Source organism: Zonotrichia albicollis, chromosome 9 (assembly GCF_047830755.1).
Source record: "Zonotrichia albicollis isolate bZonAlb1 chromosome 9, bZonAlb1.hap1, whole genome shotgun sequence".
NCBI classification, from domain to species: Eukaryota; Metazoa; Chordata; class Aves; order Passeriformes; family Passerellidae; genus Zonotrichia; species Zonotrichia albicollis.
In genome coordinates this window covers 32697856-32720224 of record NC_133827.1, presented here as the reverse complement: position 1 = coordinate 32720224, position 22369 = coordinate 32697856, and the positions used below count along the sequence as shown (strand labels likewise).

The window sequence follows — 22369 nt, the reverse complement described above, 5'->3', positions numbered from 1 at the left end:
TGAATTAACACTGTTATAAAAGGCGCCTGATTGATGAATAAAGTGGAGTTGATGCTGATCAATGAAAGGTGGGTCTTCTCCCTCCATCTTCAATAGTCTGTACAGTGAGCCACTGAACTGTGTAACTCTGTACATAGGTATTACTTAAGAACACAGAAGGAAACATGACATGGCTAAAATCTGTTTCTATAGGTTCAGTTTCTGAGGACTCTCTCCAAAAGGGTAACAGGGAAGAGCTTTGCCAAGGGCTGTGCCGGGGTGTGTGAGTGAACGAACACAAGGGAGGCCCCACCTCGTTGGAGATGCGCCGCTGGTCGATGTAGGCCATGAACTGGGAGCTGAGGCTGTCTGTGTCCTGGCACCTGGGCTGCCTCACCTCCTCCTCCTCCTCCTCCGTGGCACAGCTGTCAATGTAGTCAATCTGATCGAGATCGTGTTCCACTTGACAAACACACACAGAGGAAACAGCCACTGTTAGATAACCCATGAGAGAGGACAAAACCCAGCAATGCAGCACGGTCAGGAGCTAAGGCCCTGAATTTCTGCCATCTGGGAAAGCTCAGCCTGAAAGCTCCTGGATTTTGTCAGGCCCACTAACATTAGATCAACAAATTTTGAAATAATTGTAAAATTTATGCCTTTTAAAAAGCAACAAGGAACATGTATCAAGGAGGTAGTTTTATACTGCTGGCTGCAAATACTTTTGCAGTGACTGAAAAAGTAAATAATGTGATTTCCCTTTCAAAACCAAAAACTATATATCAAAGTATTTCAGCTAATATCAAGACTGTACAATGACCTTTGTATATTTTGGAATAATTTCTCCTGGTTCTCTGTCAGAAAAATCAGAATGCATATGACAGATCCTTCTACTAGTGTTACTACTACAACAAAATAGAGAGCAGCATGTCTAAGTTATCTGGATGCAAATACAAGAAATATAAGAAGCGTATGTGGAAATAATGAACAATACTACAGAAAACAACAAAATCCCTCTAAAACAATATAAGGCATCCGCAATTTTATTTTAAAAGAATGAAAAAGAAACTAGGAATCACTGAAATGAGAGCAAGAAATAGCACAGTTCGGCTGGTATTGATTTTTCTTTGTGTGGGAGATACTAAGTAGGGCAATTTTTTCACTTGTCACCGCTTTTCCACATTCTGCCCAGGGATTCTGAGAGTCATGACATTGAGCAAACGCCCCTGGTGAAAAATATTGCACTGGGGATGCAGGGGAAAGTATAAGTTCCCTTTCAGAGCACTAGAGATTTCTTTTTTCTTAAAACTCTCCCCAAACTTGCTCCAGACTCTTGCAGACATTCTTCTTCACTCCCCCGCCCCTTTCCTGCTTGTCTAAAACAGACTTCTCTTTGCCTCACCACACAATCTAGCAACTGTTACTGCCAAAGCCACCCCCTCTGCTACTACAACCATCCAAAACTACATTCCTATATACTGTGGCTTCATTACATTTCCATCTCAGTTTCAAATCTTAAAAAACCCTCAAACTTCCCTTCTTTCCAGGCTTGCTTATTAAATAATGATGATGATAATAACAACAATAATGGAGAAAATGTGGAAGATATTAGTAGCTGTGTTAGGAACATGAAACTGCAAAGTATCTGGATCTCTGACAGCCACATGCTATGGTTTGTGCCCCTCCCAGGTACACCTACTCATGAACTGATCATGCTCCAGCTTAAAAGTCTGCTATAGGCATTTTAAAATCCCTGGTGTGCAAAAGCCAAAGAACAAAATAAAGTTAGTCTTGGAGGCAGAGCTGGCAGCACTACCTCTTATTAAGGCTGCCCAACACTCCCTATGACACCATATCTTCAACTGCCAGAATGTAACTGTTTGAAATTAATTTCTTCCCCATTAATGTGTGAAAGACCTTGAGTTAAATAAAAAGTTTCAGATATTTCCAGAAGGTGGCAAAGAAAACAAAAAATTGTTTGCACAGAAGACTGAGACCAAGAAAAGAAGATGGCAAAAGATAAAGATGAGGAGAGAAGTGAGAAGAAAAAGTAAGAGCTGGGCACAGGACATTAGAGGTAGCTGGGAAGAGCAACACTTAGAGAAAATGAACTGTAGCCATCAGGGAAAATGAAAACCAGGGAGCAGCTGACAAAGAAGAAGAATCAAAGTATATGCAGATGAGATCTAATAATAAGTACTGCAGAACAATGGAGAAGAAGGAATGATTGAGAAAACAAACCTGAAGCACTGTTAAAATTCAGGCATATAAACAAAAGGAGACACTGGGAGCAGCAGATTGCTGGAAGTTAAAATGAAAGAGGACTGGAGATCAAGAAACATGGAAAGCATGATCATCTCTTGAACAGCTGTGAAGGTGATCCTGTGAGACTGAGAAAGCACAACAAAGCACTGCCACTCACAACCACCAGCCCCTCCTGGATGATATTAAAGTTTGGATTAAAACCCAAAACTGGAATGAGACACTAGTACCAGTCAGAAATATGAAATTCCCTGACAAAATTGCTCATCCTGTTCTCACAGCAGTTGGCACACAGCACTGACAATTTACTGCTGTAGTAAATTTTCCCCAGAAGCTCACACAGCAAAACTCCATGCACTGAAATTCAATATTCCAAAATACCATTTGAAGCAGTTGAGACTTTAACATAGGACACAGCCAAAAGCTGACAAAATTTTCAAGAAAACACCAATTCTGCTGCTATTTGATTTTACCTTTAACATCCTTAAAACAATAGTATTTTTACAGTTTTCACAACACTGTTTTTGTGTAATTCCACCTAGACCTTTCTGGTTTTTTTCCTCTTTCAACAAGCTACTATCTGTAGGAAACATGCTGGAACTTTAATAATGATAACAATAAATACTGTTAGCCAAAAATCACTACTTACCTCCACCATTAATTACAACTGCACTCCCTCTGTTTTCTTGGTACTGACTTTCTCTTCTCAGTCTCTGTTCTTTGGTGAACTCTGCCACACGTAATGGGAGATCTGAGAACTCATCTGTTGGCTTTGGAAAACAAACAGTGAAGTCTGGAAATACTTCTCTTCAGAAACATACTTTTGTAATCTACTACTTCTTTATTTGTCCTTGATTTGTATTTCAATTGCCCTGTTTTACAACCACAAAACACTGATTTAAAGCAAAAGACAGCCATAATGTATTGTTTTAAAAAAACATAGAGTTGAGCTTTCTTTAGAAACCAGCTACCTACAGTTTTGATTGCAGTACCTGCATGTGACTGAAAACATCGCAGGATGGAAAATCCTAGCACCTTCTCTAAAATCAAGTTAGGAGTGCAAGTATGGAGTATAGCTCACCGTGGCACTTTAGGTCTTGGCTATTTTCTAGATGTAACAAGAGGAAAAGGGAACCTCTTCCTGGCAATAATAATTTACAGTCTTTTTGCTAAGAGATCCTATTTTCCTCCTTGTAAATAGCAAACATATTTTAATGTTTTAAACAAAGGAAGAAGACAAATTTCCAGCTGATTTCCAGAGCTGAATTTTCAGGTTCAGATTTATTTTATTGAAACATCTTTTCATGAAAAATTAGAGTTGACTGAGCATTGTAATTTGATACTGTTACAAAGTCTTTAAAATGAAGAACCCTATTTTTCTCACTTTTTATGCTCCAGTAAGTTAACCTCTCATGCACTGTTTTATACATTTCTGTTAATACTTCCAACTTGGTGTCTATCCCATATAAAATTAACCTTGCTTTTTCTCCAATAAAACAAGTAATATTGGCTCAAGGCAACCTGCACACCAGCACAGGCATGTTACCCATGGAATGTGCTTCCAGATGCATACATTTAGTTATCTTTACTGTACAATACTGCACTCAACAAAAATAAAGCTGCAACACTTACTTCATTCCCTGACCATCTTTTGTCTCCGCTGTCCACACTATTGAAGCCAGAATCGAGTGCTCCATACGGACGACTGGAATAGAGCTCCTCATGGCTGTCAAACACACAGCTTTAGTTACTGTGATGGAAACACCACCAAAAGCTTCTCAGCCATTACACAGAATAAGCCACTCAGCAGCAGAATAAGCCACCAAGTACACTTGCAGTGTGTTCACAAGCTCAGCATGTCTGAAAACCTCACGCTGCACTTGCTACAATGGAGCAGGAGGCAGGTGCTGAGAGCTCAGCATCCCTGTCAGTCAGCTCTCCCCTGCCACGGCCCGGCCCTCTGAGCTGAGCTGATTCAAAGGACAGATCCACTCTTCTTTTTCCCAAAGAGAAACTATGACAAAGCAAACTGCAAACTGGTCTCATATTTCTCTGTTTTGCAAGTCAAACTTTCATTTTCTACTACTCAGATGTTTAGGTTGAAAACCACTGTCAAACAAACCTTTACATAAATACGTACAAAAGCACAAAATCACTAAAATTTACAGAATATACTACTTTTACTCAAAAGTATGAAGCATGTATTACATAAATGTCTTCTGGCACGTAATTACATAAGAAACTGCAGTAAGTTACAGTACTTCAGATGCATCATAATATAGTAACTGTAGAAGTACAGTTCTCATTTACAGAGCTTTGTCAATGACACGTCTAGACAAAGGCATTAGACATGTGCCCAGTGTTACAATACATAAAACCAAACAGGCACACAGTTCTTTAAATTTCTGGGCTCAGAAACTACGTAATTCAGCATATAGCCCTCACAGATGTCAACCCTGGCAACTGCTGCAGATAGCTACAGTAAGAGAGACAATGGGACTTGTCTGATCCACTGCAGATGGCATTTCACAATGGCTCAACTGTCCTATTGGCACTCGATGCCCCAGGGAGAACTGCAGCAGTAATTACTACATAATGCACAAGGAAGAATGAATTTCAGGAAGCTAATTGCATCAGCCCATCCTAACTAAATTGCAGGCCATTTTCTCACTGGCAGTGCTCTCAAGTTGCTGCTCCCTCTGAAATTCTAGTCTCAGGAAATACTTATTTTCAAATTATTGTTATTATTATTATCTTAATAGAAGACCAACAGACTACTCTCAAGGCCTATTTTAGTTTTCAGATAGACATGAAATAGCAAAGAAGGGATCCTTCCAGGAGAGATGGAGGCTACAGATGAGACACATTAAGCTATGCATCTGTTTCTATGCAGATGTAGACTAAAAGACAAGCTCTTGCATCTGCATGGAGTTTTGATTAACTCAAATCCACTTTTACAACCCTGTATTTGAACAGAAAGATTATCTGCATAATAAACCACCAGAAAGGAAAAGAAGTCAAAGAAAAAACCAACTCCCTTTTTCTGGGTGGGAAGAAAAAAGAATGAAGTCACCCAATGTAGTTAAAGAGTTACTAATTTGAGTAACTGACAATAGAAACATAATCATACTAACAGTTCATAGAACTTGCATATATTCTAAAAACATGGGTCAAAGAAAAATCCATCTGCAGTAGGATTCTATTTTAAATGAATCAATATTTTCAGCATCTCCTGAGTGCCTTGTTGTAAACTGAACAATTACAAGTTAAGGAGCTCAAAAATGAGGAAGTTTTAATGCAAACTTTTTTTTAGCCTCCCTTTTCAATTGGAGAATTTGTAAAGCTTTACATCTAACACTGAAGTTAGCTGGAAGCTCAAAAATACATAAACACTGTGCCCAGGACTTCTCCTTTTTAACAACAAAGCTCCTATCTGTCTTGCCAGCTCTCACAACTAAACCCACCTATCCAATACCACATGTTACACATTTATAATCATACAGCAGCCATCCTGAAATCAGCTGAGACTTGAGATCTTTATTCCTCCCTGACCAACAAGCCACAAAGGAACAATTAAGCCACATTAAGCATTTGGAGAGATCAGACCATTTTGGGGCAATTACACCTTACAGGAAGCTGTGTAAAGCTTGAAATCAAAGGATGAGAAGCCAAATCCTGCTAAGACCAACAATGACAGACAGTACTTGCTGCCATTTCCACGTCACATTAAAACTTGTATCTTTACCTCCTGTAAGCAAGAACAGTTGCCCGGGTCCCAGAATATTCACCACACTGGCTCACCCATGAGTACTTGGTATTTTAAACCTTCTAGCTCCAGACTGTGCCAGTCTGCCAACAACTGCCCCACAGCTTTGACAGTTCTGCCTCCTCTCAACCTCATTCCCTCCAGCACCAACCTGAGCTGCTCTGAGTTTCACTGCTGCAATGAGACTGGCTTGCTGCAGCTGAACAAAACTTGCTACAAGATAAATTTCACATAGCTTATGTTTAGAAGATGACTGTCCTTTAGAAAAGGACCACTGTTAACATTCTGATTAAACAGTCTGATAGAATTTGACAAGGCTAAAACAATCAATTAGCTGTGCTAGAAGCTCCAACCCATGTCCTGCCATGATGTTTCAGAGCACCTTGTTTTATTAGCAGTATCAACAGCCTTGCTATTAAAAAGGTTTGGCAAATGTGAACTAACAGTATGATACAGACTTCCTTAAACTTCAAGAGTTTCTACCACTCAGACTCTCAACCTGCATGGTATTACACCAAGCTGATCAGATAAACCAGCAACAAAGTCTAGGTGGACTGACTGATACCGTATTTCTATTGGTCACCTTTGAAGATAACAAATACAAAGCTCTTGTGACTTGCCTGGAAATATTAACTGTATCACACCTGAAGGATTTTATTTCTTTCACCTCAAGTTACATAAAAATATAATAACGGAGGATTTTCTCTTTCACAGGAACATTCCACAATTTTCTCCTAATATGTGCTCTGTTCCACAGACAGTTCTTCCATAGCTACATGAAGATGGAAGGAATCACCTGCAACACTAAATACCCTAAACAGCACAGTACAACAAATAATTCTACCACCACCTCTTATCTCTTCTTGGGTACAGAAATACAGCAATGCCAGTTGAAGTACATTTCATACTGCTGAGTCTGGTAAAAATCCTAGAGAAAGCATCCTCAACTCATTTTTACAAGTTGAGAATGTTCTGCCCTTGTTCTGCCCTACATTTATGATTTCAAGCTATGATTAAAATATATTAATTCTTCTCATTTCACAAAAGCAATTTATGAAAATTTCCAGAGCAATATACAGCTACAGACAACAATGAATCAGTGAGCCTACCGCCCACCTGATTTTGAATTTCTCTTAAAAATTAACAAACTATGCTAGAGCTAAACAGATCATGACATTTTCTCATTTAGAGCCTTTTCCTTTCAGAGAAAGGACAGTATCCTTAGTATTATGCAGAAACCAGCTGCACCAGCTTGTATTGGAAATAGATTAACCCTTGACATGTTCATATGCTGACCTCATCTGGAACAGTAACTTATGACATTTTGTGCTGATGAGGAATCACTGTCAGTCCCTCATGCAAATTCTTCTTCATCAATCTGACTCATGATGATTTACTGTGAAGCCCCCTCATTTGTGTTTTATTGCTGCTAAGGCAGCAGTATATCCTTCAGCAACTTACTCCTCCACACATTATTACTACCTTCAAAGATGACTGAAGTAATTTTTATATATATTCAGTTTCATACTTCACTGACTGCCTTTCTTCTGGATCACATAACAGAAATAAATCTCAACTCCTGCTTTTTGCTAGACATCTTAATTTAGCAGCTGATATGGCTGACTGTTCCAATATTTGTGTTACAATGCCAAGCAGCAGTGCCAAGTGACAGCTTGCCAGAAATAACAGTTTACTAACGGGGTGCAGATCAGCATTTACACCTGCGGTTTGAGCACAGCCGTTATAAAATTCTCTACAAAAGGTTAAAAATCACAGCTGGGATATCATTCAGTAAGTCTGTGGAAAATATTAAGATCTTGTAAACTGAACATAGATGTTAACAACACAGGAGTATACCCCCTGTATTGTTTATTATTATTCTCTTTTTAATGCATATCAGCTCTGACACTGCCCAGGTCATCTCCTGAACCACTTCTCAGTTCTTAACACTAATACCTTACTAGAATGCACCATGAAATCCATAAACAAAATTTTTCAAAGCCTCCTCAATGCACTTGCCAAAGAACAATCCTTGGTCAGTTTTTTTTAATAAACTCAAGGTGGACTGACAAAATTTTCGTGAATGCCATTAAAACTGGGAGCAAAACTTGGTTTGTGCAAAACTTACCATGATCCAAATCCCATGGGCCTCCTATCATAATCAGGCAAGTCTGGAGCTATCTTGCATGCTTCTATGTTCAGGTATTTAAATATATGAATTTTTCCTTTTATACATATCTTCAAAAAAAATTAAAAAATCAAGTAAGTATAATTTGACAATATATTTTCAAAATACACTACAGACATTCAAGATGCAGTTGAGAATAATAATAAATAAGCACATTACATCAATCAATGTATCTTTTATTCTAATATCACTGCATTTTAGAGGAACAGCTATAGTGGAGCATCATGGGATGCCTGAGGTAGACAAATGGAAGCTGTCCTCCAAGTACATCTGGTCTGCAGGCAATTCTGTCAGTTGGATGCTGAAATTTCATCATGCAAACAAGGCATGAGCATTTACAAGTACCAGAATTTATACTCTTGGCATCAGAACAGATGCATCCCACCCATGCCCATATTTGAATGGCAGTGGCAGACTGCCAAAGCCAGCTCAAATTTACAGTCAATGAAGGCAGTAACAGCTGTCTCTGCTTTCACAAGGAAAGCAAAACCCTACTGAAACTACAAGTTTCAGCAAGTGCCCCTCTTGACTCTGATGCAGCTCACAGTAGAACCTTTGATTTGATAAATGGAATACTCAGGGGCTCCTATACCCACACTGAGAATCCAATTAGTCATTAACAATACTGCAGTTTCTAGCTCAAAGGCCAATTTGAGCACTCTGCTGCAAAGTGGATCAGCAAACTGCAGCACTGAGGCCTCAGTCAAAATTTTGACATTTGAGTGACAGAAAATGAGTCTTGCCTAACAGAGTTTCCTCTCTCCTCTGCTGAAAGCAGAAATATTCAAGCCAACATTAGTGAAATATTTTGTAATATTCCACAGCAGAGACTATTAATACAGTAAAGAGAAGAAAAGGGATTTTTCAAGCCGTGCTACATATTTAACACCTGTAGACAATAGAATGTATTTAAATTTCTCTTGTTCTTAAATAAAAAATATGTAATATAATCTTTCAATTTATAACTTAGTTCTGCCCTCATTAGCTGAACTTCTAATCTGATTTTGTAGCTGCAGTTTACCTGTGCAGGGGGGGACTGGAGAGGGTTGTTTTCTAGCATGATGGACTGAAGATGTCTGAGGTTCCTATAACAAACTGGTATTGTTGTTATTTTATTGCAGGAGAAATCTAATCGAATCAAAGGCAACTCAGCAAGCTCTGGAGATAAACACAAACATACAATTCAGAAGATTAAAAGATGGTTAAGAAAAAAAGCAAGGGTACAAATATATGTTTCAGAAAACAATTAAGCTGCTTCTAGCTCTGAGGGGAAGAAAAAGGGACTGAAAACAGAGAAGTGTTTGAAGTTTCTGCTGTTATAGTGGAGGGCTGTTTTCTCACCTTCAGGTAAACGCACCAAATTATTTCTTCTGACATTTAGGTCTCGCAAGGACTCCAAACTGCCAATCTGTGGAGGTATTGTCTGGATTTCATTACAGCTCACATCCTATAAAGAAGAGCAAAGAATGAGTTATCACTGTCTAAGTCTCTGTTGACCAAAATATGCAGGTGTATTTAGGGACTGAAAAAAAAGACAGCTAATTATATAACACCCCAGATCCAAATATTCATTCAATCACAATGCTGACATGGAGCATGTTCTCACTTTAAACACAGAGGGAAATAAAAGATTTAAAAACCGAAGCATTCATATGTAGAAATTTATTTCGAGTTACTCCACAGTATATCAGATAGCACAATTTGCTACATAAAAGCCTTCTGTCAGAAATAAACATAGCAAGAACTCTAATTCCACCAGGCCTTCCATTCTAGAATAGGGAAGACATTTAAACTGACATGGATCAGTTGCTCTCCAGGGCATCCTTCCTTCACATAAAACTCTTCTGAAACCTCAAGAGTATTTAAAACTCTTTTTTAACACCTCTATATAACACCAAACACAGAGACACTGTGGCAGACACAGACCATCCTTAGCCAAGAGCAGAACAGTAATAGCTGGAAATCAAGTGTATACTCACAAGCTCTGTCAGCTGTCTGAGCCGTCCAATTTCTTCAGGTATTGAAACCAGCTTATTATTACTTGCTATCAAAACTTTTAGTGGTAGACTACAGAGGTGTACAGGCAATGTTGAAAGCTGGTTTCGACTTTTGGACAGAAAGAAAACAAAATAATCATAAGTCTAATGAGAAATATTCATGCAATGAAAGACACATACAAAAAGCACATTCCACTTAGATGATCAAATCAGTTTTTATGTAATTACTACAAAAGTGGTTCCATGAGACTGTTCTTCATTACTTGCTTTATCTAGTTATGTGTGAACAAAATCTGAATATCAAGGCTGATCAGAGGCTTTTGAGCTCAGTGTGAAGCACTGTGAGGTTTCTGTGCCCTTTCAGGGGCTCTGATAAATGGCCATGCTCTGTCACAAAGGAGTATGTTTGGGCTGAGTGCAAAAGCTTCCCCCATGCTAAAGCAAAATTGGTAAGAGAGCAGTTACCTGATATTTAGAAATGTTAGAGACTGTAAGTTCAGAACAGCCTCTGGGATGTAGCGAATGCAGTTCTGGTAGAGATTCAGAGTCTCCAGGGACACAAAGTGGCAGGCCTCTGCTGGCAGCTCCGCCAGCCTGTTCCGGGACAAGTCTGCAGCGAGGGAAACAACAAACATTCACTAAAGCTGCCTGAGAACTTTACTAAGTTCCTTGCTTGGCAAGGTTGTTTTGGTTAAACTGCTCTAACCAAAACACCTACCAAATGTTTATACTTGAAGAATCTGTATGTTTCCTTGGAGAGTTCCAATTTCCAGTCTACGGGCACAAAATATCCATGAGCATTACTCTCCTTCACAAGCTGTATTGTGATAAATAATGCAGTTGGCAAAGGGTTCTTTTTTCTTTAAAGGTCAAGGAAAGCTGCTGCTTATAAATTCCAAAGGGCAGTTCCCACAGACACACACCTACAGGCCCCACTTCCTGCCACAGCCAGCCCTGAGGTCTGACAGAGCATTACCCAACCTCCAGGTATGCCAAAAGCTCACTACAGCAGGGGCTGGATGGATAGAAGGTTCAGCAGGGTGCACACAGGTAATGAAGCATGAAAGTCATGGAAAATTCTAATCCACCAATACAAAAAATTAATGGGGAACATCATGAAACCCCTTGTCTGTTCACCAATAAAAATAAAAAAAAAAATAAATAAATTAAAAATCACTCCCCCACCAATACACAGACACCAAGTGCTTCTTTCCAGCTGTTATCAGGCTCAAACATGACCTCAGCTTCAACTTGTCCAAACTTGATTTTGAAAAATCAACACTTTAAATGAATGTTTCTGACAGCTCTAATAATGGGAGTTAAAACTACAAAATGATAGAAGGCAGCAATAAGCTTGCATTGCATATCTAGAATAGTTTTATTATTTTATGACAGAAAGCAGTTTGAGACCTTTGCCCTACTTTTCTACTTTTTGTGAAAAAAAAAAACATTTTCCCTTTTATCCCTTTCTTCCAGGAGTGAAGAAAAACTTGCACTTACAGATTGCTAAAGACAGGCTCCATAAACATCCTGATCTTACCATTTGCTAATCCAGATAAAACATCAGATAAATGCATCAATGCAAAGAAATATCATTCTGATGAATCCTGCTACTGCCAAAGCAGAATTTCCCTACCTCTACAGCTTGTCCCAATGCTTTGCATTGCCAGAGTGTGTGAGAGAAACTGATCAGAAATACAGTGGTTTTCTGATCACCTCTCCCAAAAACCCTACACCAGAACCAGGGAAAAATCTTGGTGCAGGCAGAAGAATCCCTACTTTGGTGGCAGAGACTATTCTTGGCATTTTAAAGCACTGACTGAACTCCAGCTTAAGTGGAAGCAACAAATTAATTGGACTGATCACAACCTGCTCAAGAATCTGTAGGTAACAAAGGAGTCAATAAAGTAATTGTATATATCCTGCAGAACAGAGCACACACTTTCAGAATTTATGCAATGGATGCTGATTTTGCACCAGCCATCTCCCAGAGTGCTCCAGTATGTCCTGAAGTCCCTTCTGCTTCACTTCCACAGTTTAATTCTAATTAAGGATTTAGTGCAAATGACAGCACACTCCAGCCCTCCCCCCCAAGTTGATTTAAGGGAGAGTCTGGTGCTGTGCTACCCTGTGGTGTCCAAAACCGTGACATTCCCAGTGGGATCTGTGTGCCAGCACTGCTGTACAACATAACAGGAGAAGAGAAGTTTTCAATCACACTGTTCCAACGTAAGTCATGTATCCTGAGACATTTCTACCAAGTGCAGCTAACCACACTGGAATTACCTACCATCCACACAACTTGCTGTGAGATCTCACAATACAATTGTATGTTACCATGAAAGAAAGAGAGAAAAATGCAAATTATTTCAGAGTAGACAAGAAACAAGCAAGAGTAATTTAGAGAAAATACTTATTTCCCACATTGACTGGATGTTTAACCATCTATTTGAAGAATTATTTCAACACTGATTTACGTATAAGGTGTAAAAGTTTCTGAATTCCACCACTTCTCTCACAACACAGGAGCATCCTTCAGCTCACAGCTTTATCCTTCCTTCCCACAGCTGTGCTGCCAAAGGCAGTTTGAATTCTACCCATTTCAACAGAGAAACAGGCATCCCAAGTAGTGATCCTATTTTCTGGCAGAAAAGTGACAAAAAGTTTCTTAGTACTCTGTTTTGGAAAGGGTTTAACCACAAATATGAGAATTCTCATTTGCTTTTTGTTTCACTTTACCTTACCAAAGAACATCTAAAAACTATTTTTTACACATTGTTCAGACCATAAGGCATGAATTAGTCAAGAACTTCACATGCTCTGAACTATGATTTAGTACTGCTACAGAAATAACTCCCTGCAAAAATAACACTAGGTATGAAGAAATGAAAATACACTCCTTTATGCAACAAATGAGCTCAGAGTGTGATAGCAAAGAGACACCAAAGCTGGTTAGCACCAATGAATAAGTTTTCTAGACTTCTCTCAATCTACAGTGATTTTTAAAACTTGGCATTCCTATTTAGCAGTAGATATTCAATGGCAAATGGATTAAATCAACTGAATTTTTATGCTGCAGTATAATCTCTTAAATAATTCAAAATGGGTCTAACCAGTTACAAGTTTGGTTATAAGTTCAGAGCATTTTTACTCATTATGGCCATGAGAATGCTGTCTCATACACAGCCTCTGTGATTTCATGTGCCCAAAGGGGGAGCCAAGAGGGAGGGCTGGCCAGGACCATAAAAACAGGCAAGCAGCAGGAAAACAACAACTAAGCTAAAAAGAGAGTTGAGAATTGAGTTGAGAATTAGACAGAAGCAACATATGACAAAACAGTGTGAATTCTGAATCTGCAAATTCAAGAAGTGCTTTTGGTTATTTGCAATCCTGCTTTGTCCCCCACAAACCTTCAGTAAGTATTGAAATTTCCTCAAGTTCAGAACACAGCATCCCTAAGATACAGTGACATTTTTAATTTTGTTCAATTTCTCTGGAATCCTTGTCCATGCCAGAAAAGACCCTAAATGTGACCAGAAATAGGGCAGAGTGCAGCAGTTATTCATGAAACAATTCAGCAATTCCATCCTCTCCCCCATCACCTTCCTCAAAACACCTGAATGAGAGGCCCAGCTACAACAAAACCAGAAGATAACAAAATCATCCCAGTGATTGGTTATATATTCACATATTTGCTGCCCAGCAGCACAGCACTAGCTGGTGTTTTTCTCAAAAGAGAAAGTATAAGTGATATATACTGTGTAAACTAAAATTTCTGCAAAGATTTCTATTTCTCAGAGAAAATAACAGGTGTTGTAGTGAGGTATTATTTAAATTTTCATATTTTTTAACAAGCAAGAAGAAATCAATGCGATGCAGGTTATTTTCTTTAACAAGTCAATGCACACCCTTGCTGCTTCTCCTACCTTAAACTGCAAAAAATCAAATTACTAATTCCCCCATAAAAGCACAAATACTGAATTTCAGTATGACTAATCCTATGAATGAAATATAGCTGTTATATTTTGAACTAGGATTAAGCCATTTGTGTCCACATTTCATAGGTTAAAATCACTGTTACCAGAAATCTTCTCTAAGAAAAAAGGCTCTCCTAGTTTACTAAAAATGGATGTGTTTCCTTGAAGGCAAGATCATGTGGAATTTTGGCAAAGAGGAAGCATTCTTTGGAACTAAGCTCTTCGTGAAAGATAAAAAAGCCAACAGTACAGATACAAAATGAAATCTCAGAGCAGAGTCAGAGCACTGACCTTTTCCATCTTAATTAGAATTCTGTGGAGACAGCCAGCAAATCCAATGTTAAATGTGACCAGAGATACACTGTGCTTCAAATTGCATCCTCTGGCATTAAATGCAAACTCCTCCTGCTCAAAGAATGTTCCTCTAACACCAACCATTAGCAGGTCTGTGTTCACATATTTTTAACTTCAGCTGTAACACAAATTTTGCCTCCAAAGGACAATGAGTGATGCACAAAGATGTTCAACACAAGGGGTACCCACTACCTACACTGCAAAGAGAGGGAGCTGCAGCTCAGCTGTGGCTGGCACTCAGACCAGCTGGCTGGGGGTGAATTCCAGTTCATCACCAGGTGCTGATGGGATCAGTCCATAATCCTGTTGTGATGGGAATTTGGCTTCTGCTCTCATTCCAATTAACTACCACAAAGGCAGACACTCTAGACCTGGGCTTTGATACAAAATTTTGTTCATAAAAATCTGCCTTTTGTCATCAGAGACCTGCACATGTTCCCCACACACTTCAAATTTTAATTTTTTTAAATTACAACCAGCAAAGCCCAGATTTTGGCTGTCTATTCAAACCCAAATGTCTGCAACCACCACAACACCAGCTGGCAACACTGATGTAAGAGAGGCTGTGCCACTGCCAGCTGTGGGCTCCCCCCCTGATGTAACAGCCAGAACTGCCCCTCTGCAGATTGTGATGGCAGCCATGACCTTGCTGCAGTGATGCACAAACCCTGCTACCTGTGAATTCATCTGAATCCCAACGCTGACCCTGGTGGCTACAGACTGCCCTCAGCTACAATGACTCCATTTCCATGGCAAGCAAATGTTCTTTTTTCCCCAAGACTATGAGACAGGTGCTGTAGCTTGAAATCACATTCATGGTTTCCTTTAATAACAGACAAATCTAAGACATATGAGCTTGCAGCTGACAGAAGAAAAAATGTTTTCTTATGAATAATTAAAGAAGCCAATCAATGATGAGAAGACTGACAGCCAATATAGTGACAGAAGGCAAAAGGCAGCACTAACTGCTTTAGGAGAAGGTGCAGCTGTTTAAGAAGAAATACCAAAATCTGGAACTGTGTAAACAGCCCTTTTTTTTTTCTTTTTCCCACATACACAACTTAAAGACCAGAAGCAAACTCCACACTTTCACACTGATAACAACAAAACCACCATTGTACTGGAGATTATGCTTGAACTGGGTGATGTAGCCTTGATGACAGGAAAGCAGCTCACTGGAACAGCCAATTCACAGCTCCTGCCCCCTGCAAAGTGACTGCTTAGCTACAGCCACCTCTCAGATAATGGCACTAAAACCATCTTTTGAGGAACTTGATGTCATCTGATTGCTCAATGCTGACATTTAGAATCAACTCTATTAGAACAACAACATTTCCAAATGGATGTGAGGCACATTGATATACAAACCTCAGCTCCAGCTTTAGCTTGTCACTCATTCTCTTAGCCAAATAAATGCATGCATCTTTAGCCTGGTTTTATGAATTTTTTTTTTCACTTCTCAAACACTTCAGTACTTGATAACCTAAGACAGACAATCCTTGTGATTCTGCTGACTTTCAGGAAACACTCCCATAAAGCTACTAAGAGAAAATTAATACAATGAAAGCATAGCCCCAAGCAGATGAGGTACTGTTATTATGGTACTGACTTTTCTTGCACAAGGAAACCAGAAATCATCATAAGGGATTATTTACTTTGTGATATACTTCTGATGCTGTTGCTCCCTGTTACTCAGTTACTGGGAGTGTTTTTCTTTCTACCCACTGAAAATGTTGGCATCCTCCAAGCCTCATTTCACACCTGGAGGATTTCCTGACACAGGAGGGGTGACTTTACCTCTTCCTGCCTGCTGTGATACAAGACTACTACTTTTGCCATACCCTAATTTAAAACAAACCTCAAAAATGTCATCCCCTGACTCACCTTCTACCTGCCAGCCCTGTCAAACCTGAACTTTTCCCAATTATTTCCCCAGGCATCAAGATAATCTTCGTGTAAACCAATTAAGGTAAGGCAGCATTTGCTGAACCAAAATGCATTTGTTCCTTCTGTGTTTTCCCCAGGTAAACTGTCAAGGACAGCCCCACTGCCCAAGCCAGATACCCACAGAACAGATGTAACAAAGACTGTTTTCACCTGCATTATTTCTGTAGCCCTGTAATAAAATATAGAATTTCCAGTTTCAATTTCCAGCATTTCATGAAGGAAGATTAAGTTCAGATGTGATCCATCCTTGATACACTTATCACATTTCAATTCTCAGCAGATCCATGCTTGATATGCATGATCACATTCCTGCTTAGCAGCAGCACAGCAGCATTAAACTGCACTTTAACCATTTCCATGACTAACAGTTTGTAACTGAGAATCTCCAACCTGCTGCTTTTGGCACCATGCACAGGCTGTGATTTCTGCAGCTGCAGAAAACAAGGCAAAGGTTAGTGGATTCTTCATTTGGAATGCAGAGTGACCATCAAAACTTGCTCCACCAACCTGAGAATTCACTGCATGACATGAAACACAAATAGAAGATTACACATCACACTGAAATGGGCCCTCAGGATTGCCCTGAGTGCTAAAGACAAGGTTTGCAGCTTTTGACCAAGGCTGCTGAACTGTCCTTTATAAAACTGCTTCAAATCACTGCCAAATCATTGTCAAGTTCCACATGTGTGAATCAAAGTTTCACAGATGCTATTTCCTCTGGCTACAGTTTTATTTTGGAATATTCAATACAAATAACAAAGCTTCTTGCCAAAGCTTTTAAAAAACAAGAAAACCCCTCACTTCTCTGAAGAACTCCCACAAATCCCCTGCTGGAAGCAGGTTTAATGAAGTGAGAACTATGGCCAAAGCCTTTACCTTTTTTTTCCCCTTCAACACCCAGATTACCTATGAAACCTGGCTGGCTTTTTTGTTTTCTAATTCAGAAGCATCCTAAGAACAGTCACACAAGGGAGATTTGCAGAATTCTGGCTTCTGAGTTACTTGAATTACACTGGGCTTTTTTAGCAACCCTTTTCTGTTAAAACATATCATATTAAAAAAAGAGAAATTAAGAAAGTACAACCCTCTTACCTGGCCTAGTCTCTGCAACATTTACCATTTGCTCTTAACACTAGAAAAATCTATATACAAAGATCTGTAAGAACTTTAATTATACTAAGTAAGAAAACTCAATCATACCTGGGATCAAAGAGGAAAACAGAAGATTCTAAACACCAACTCCCATTCTCCTTCCCTTTTTCTCTTCACATGATTTTAATGTATATTTGCTGTAGTTTAGCTTTCTCTTTTACATATGAAGGAAAACCTCACAGGTGCCACCATAAAAACACTGACTAAACACAAACACATCTTCCAGTCCTGCCCTTAATGTGAGCTGCTGTATGATCACTGACAAGAAAGCACATTTCCAAGGAAAGCATGATGTCTTGCTAGAGCAGAGCACCTGAGTACTGCAAGAGGATAAACATTCTAACAAGAGTAACTTGGAATACAATGCCACTTCCCCTGCAAAATGATTTCATTTTCCTTTTGCAAGGAAAAATATTGTTTGTTTATGAAAAACAAAAAAAACCAAACAGTGACAACTATAGAACACCATTACATAGTTGTTCTTGTGTGGCTACTGGAGAGCAGGCAAGAGTGACAAGCTCCAGTCCCTGCAGGAACTGAAAACTTTTCATATTCCAACAACCCCAGTTGCTTTCCCTCTAATTGGCTCTAGAGCAGAAAAATCTGTAGCCTGAATGGATCAAACTGTTACATCAACTATTGTTTATTCACTATCCAATGCAGACCCTGCCATCACAGTCAGCCACATGAAGCCTTGGAGCAATTCCTGACTGGCCACGTGTTCCCATGCTCTCCCCTGCACCAGCCTGTGCAGCCACACCACCAGTTGGGTCTCATTACTGAGAGCAAATCCTGAAAAAACCAAAACCACAAAAAGTCTTCAGCCCTTCTGAGGCATGGTCCAGTTCCTGCTGCAGTTGAGCAATCTCTAACATCAACACAAGGGAGAGGACAAGAACGTGGCTTTATGAGTACTGAAGAACAAGATTAGGACTTCTGGCAGTACCTGGGATTTGGACTAGCTGGTTAATAACAGCCATGAAACTGCTCTTTTGGTTTTTGTTTTGTTTTGATTCCTTAACTCACAAACACTTCTAATAAAACAGGTCTTTTCAGAGTAGCAAATACAGGAATGTGATCAGGGATTTACACCCAAGTTCTGCTCATTATGGATACATAGCACAAAGCATGGTATGGCCTTGTCTACTGCACACATCGTGGTGTTTTAGGGATGGCACACAGTGGAGTTAAGCAAACACTTTGAGAGTGAGATGAAACCACTGTGCAGATGAGCAGGGGCAGATTTTCAGTAGCTTTAAAAGGGAGGCAGAAGGAAGTCAGGTGACCTGTCCAGCTGGGCCTTATGACTGACCAGTAAACAATAGGCCAGATTTCAGACAGAATACAAACTGCAACTCATGTACTGCTACAGCAGAGAGGATGCAAAGCTGAACTGTTTATCCATGTCTGAAAACAGGAATTCATTCCAACCCCTTCACATGCGGTTTGTGGTTAAAGACATTTTTACATGTGCTCTACTTCCACCTTCCCAGTGACAGCCCCCCAGCCTTCTCTCTTTTAGCAATTTCATTCCCTTTCCTCACTAAACCTGGCACTCACCCAACAGCATAATCATGCTTCTCTTTCAACCAGCTCTAAAACTAATTGGAAGTTGGAGAAGTAACTTTGCAGATCTATCAGTGAGTGAATGAACAGGAGTCTCCAGCTCAGCAGGGCCAGTTAAATGAGGGAAGCTCAGTTCCTCACTGTCCAGCTGCAGTGCAGCCCCTCTGCTTTTTTTATGCAGAACATACACAGACACAGTATTTATCTCCAAGGAAAGCAGCCTTTGGACTACACCTACAAAGCTGGTATGGCAGCCTACACCCCTCCATTGATAAAACTGGTTTGAAAGAAGCTGTTTGGGTTTGGCCCAAACATACTCCTTGTTGATTTAAAACTAAAGAAGAAAAACAAAAAAGTCAAATGATAGCATGAAACTCTCATGTCTAGCCTTTTATACAGTATAACAAAGCACATCTGAAAGCTTGGGAGATCCCCACCCTCTGGGATCCGACTTCACTGGTTTAAAATTATCCCCTCTCCTGGGTCCTCCCTACCAGCCCTTTGCTGTAAGCTACTAATTCTGCAATGCTTGTGTGAGCATTTCCCAACTCACATCAGGCAGAAAAACCGTCAAGTTAGCTCACATGATTTTTGAAGCTGTTTAAACTTCTCTTGCAAATTTTGCCTGAAGCTAGCTTGGGGAGGACTTACATGAACTGTCTCTCTGGTGGATGTATGAGGGCAGTGACTTCCTTTGGCAGCACAGTTTCCTTAAATTAGCTGTTATCAGCACATTGACAAACTGAAATCTTGCCTTAACAAAGAATTGAGAAAAGGAGAAGTAAGAAAACAACTTCTGAAAGAAAATCTTACATCAGGATTTTCTAAGTTGACCTTACTTTGAATTGAATAAGATCAAAGTCTTCATTACTTAAGCATTTCATTTTCTTGTAGCATTATGCAACCATCTTGGCTAAAACAAAGGAGACTAATCTTGTTTTGTAAATGTCTCGCTGCAACACAATCACTTAAAATCATTACATGGTTCAGATTTGCTGTTTTGATTCCCAGCATACAAAAACCAAAATTTACCTCTTCTGTATTTCTTCATCATCTGTTTTTATCTAGGACATCTGCTTTTCTCAGTTCTCCCACTCAGGACCATGGAGAATAAATACCAGTATATGAACATACTCCTACCAAAAACATCAACATACCTCCCTTCTATGGACTCTCCCAATCAAAACAATTCCTCATTTTCTTTGACATCATCTCTTCACTTTCCCATGAACACTTCAAGACAGCTGATGGCTCAAGACTTGAGTATAACTCGTCATGTCCACAGAGGCAGAACTAACCTGGCTGTCAGTTCCTAACTTACAGCAACTTGTTCTTAGTGATGTGGCTTGTGCAGAGGGGAGCTGAGCTGCCATGCAGAAACAGGAACAAATGTGGCAAAGGGCTGCAAAAAGTTCAGTTGAAGACATTGTTTTGTGGGCTCGAGTTGAAATGTTGCATTTGAAAATCAAGTCACTTAATACATATTTTTATCTTGTTTTTAATTAAAAGCTTGCTAATGTTGTTATGTTTGTCCTCACACTGTGGTAAGTTGTATTCAAAAATAAACTTCACTACAGGACACAGTGCAGGATTCCACCTCCAGAGCAAGGGCTGAGCAGTGGAACAGGGAGATGTCTGCCCTCAGCAAGAGGAGAGAGAGAAGGCTCTGTGCTCTATGGGGCAACTTTACTTTTAAAGTTAAAAGTACCACATTTTTCTCATGGTCCAGAGACTGGTCAGTAAGCATTAGAAGGCTTCAAGGTCTTCACACACATTATTGTCTCCTCAAACCCATTTCTCCCTCTTTTCCAATTTTACATGGAAAACGTGGGGCACACAGTATGAACAAAGACTATGCACAGAAGCAGAATGGAAAATAGAAAAGATTCCTGCCAAGGAACTATGCTGCACATACAGTTTCTCCCAAAACAGACAGGAAATCAAGAAAATGATAAATATTAGTTCCTCCATGTCACGATAAGACTTCAGTTACTATGCTAGATACCACAGTCTGTAGTGTAAAATCCACAGCCAAACCTCAGGTATTCACAAAAGGGAGGGGAAGGAAGGCTCAGATAACCAGGACAAAGCAAAATCACAGGTTAATATAAAATCTAATGCAGAGCATGCATTAGATTTGGTAATGACACTGGTGACACAAGAGTGTCAAGGACCTCTAGAAGGACTGAGCCAGGCTAGAAAACCCCTGCAAGGCAGCACAGTGCATTCTGAGCGCTGTTACACTGCCCAAGGTGGCCCTTCCAGCCCAGGCATCCCAGGCACAGGGACCACACTGCTAAATGAACCTGAACAATCTGCTCATGGCTATCAGAGTCACACCTGGAGGGATCAGGAGTGAGGAAGACTGTGTGGTATTGTCACTTTGCTGGATGTTCTGCTCTGGCTTCCATCTCAATCAGTAAAATATCTCATATATCCAGCCATCCTAACAGCTCTGTGAGTGAACTGCAACTTAGGGAAGGACAACCTGGCATGGAATAAAAGCAGGAGGAATGTTGGCACTCAGGAGGGTTGGAAACATAAAATGCAACTAACAAAGACTTCTTATTTCTACTGTTCATCTATTTACTTTACTAAAAGCTTCAATTTATCTTAATACTGGACATAAAATTCTCCATCTAGAAGCATTTTCACATATAAATGTCAGTTAATATAACAGCTGCTATTTACCTATTGCCACATTAATTCTGCATATTCCCTCCATATATTTCACCAATCAGTTCAAAATGTATTACTCAAGTCCTTTTTTCCCACAACAGTTTAAATGGAATGATAAAGTCTACAATAGATAGACAGACAATAAAGAGAAATTGCTAGCTGCAATTACATTTCAAAATGTCTTAAGGGAAGAGTTAGAAACAAACCAGAACTGAAAATTCAAAGGCCCTAAAAAGCAAAGTGAGTAATTTCACATAAAAAGGCCAATTGCTTTCAGAGAAAGGCAAGCATTTCTATAAAATTTTATGCCTCTTATTACTGCATTTCTCTGACATTAATAGAATGCCTCTGTATTTATGGCACTGAGATACAGATTCATCAGAGTGCACAGTAAAGGCAACAAATACATCTCATACCACTGCAGACACTGATCCATCTTCTGCAGAACTGTATTTTACTGAGGAGAAAAGTCAATAACAGTCAAAAGTCCTATGTTCTTTTA

General features: G+C 39.5%; 1 protein-coding gene across 20 annotated transcripts in view; it reads right to left on the bottom strand.

Moving 5' to 3' along the window:
- The window catches only part of LRCH3 (leucine rich repeats and calponin homology domain containing 3), a 62610-nt gene that overhangs the window by 27127 nt on the left and 13114 nt on the right, over nucleotides 1-22369 (bottom strand). For all 20 annotated transcript variants that reach the window (XM_074547258.1, XM_074547275.1, XM_074547260.1 and 17 more), the window contains exons 2-9: nucleotides 10658-10802; nucleotides 10175-10301; nucleotides 9537-9642; nucleotides 9217-9353; nucleotides 8136-8245; nucleotides 3874-3967; nucleotides 2891-3011; nucleotides 293-441 (exon numbers count right to left, since the gene is read on the bottom strand). In XM_074547258.1, coding sequence (XP_074403359.1) covers nucleotides 293-441; nucleotides 2891-3011; nucleotides 3874-3967; nucleotides 8136-8245; nucleotides 9217-9353; nucleotides 9537-9642; nucleotides 10175-10301; nucleotides 10658-10802 — 989 coding nt within the window. The remainder of the gene's footprint in view (nucleotides 1-292; nucleotides 442-2890; nucleotides 3012-3873; nucleotides 3968-8135; nucleotides 8246-9216; nucleotides 9354-9536; nucleotides 9643-10174; nucleotides 10302-10657; nucleotides 10803-22369) is intronic.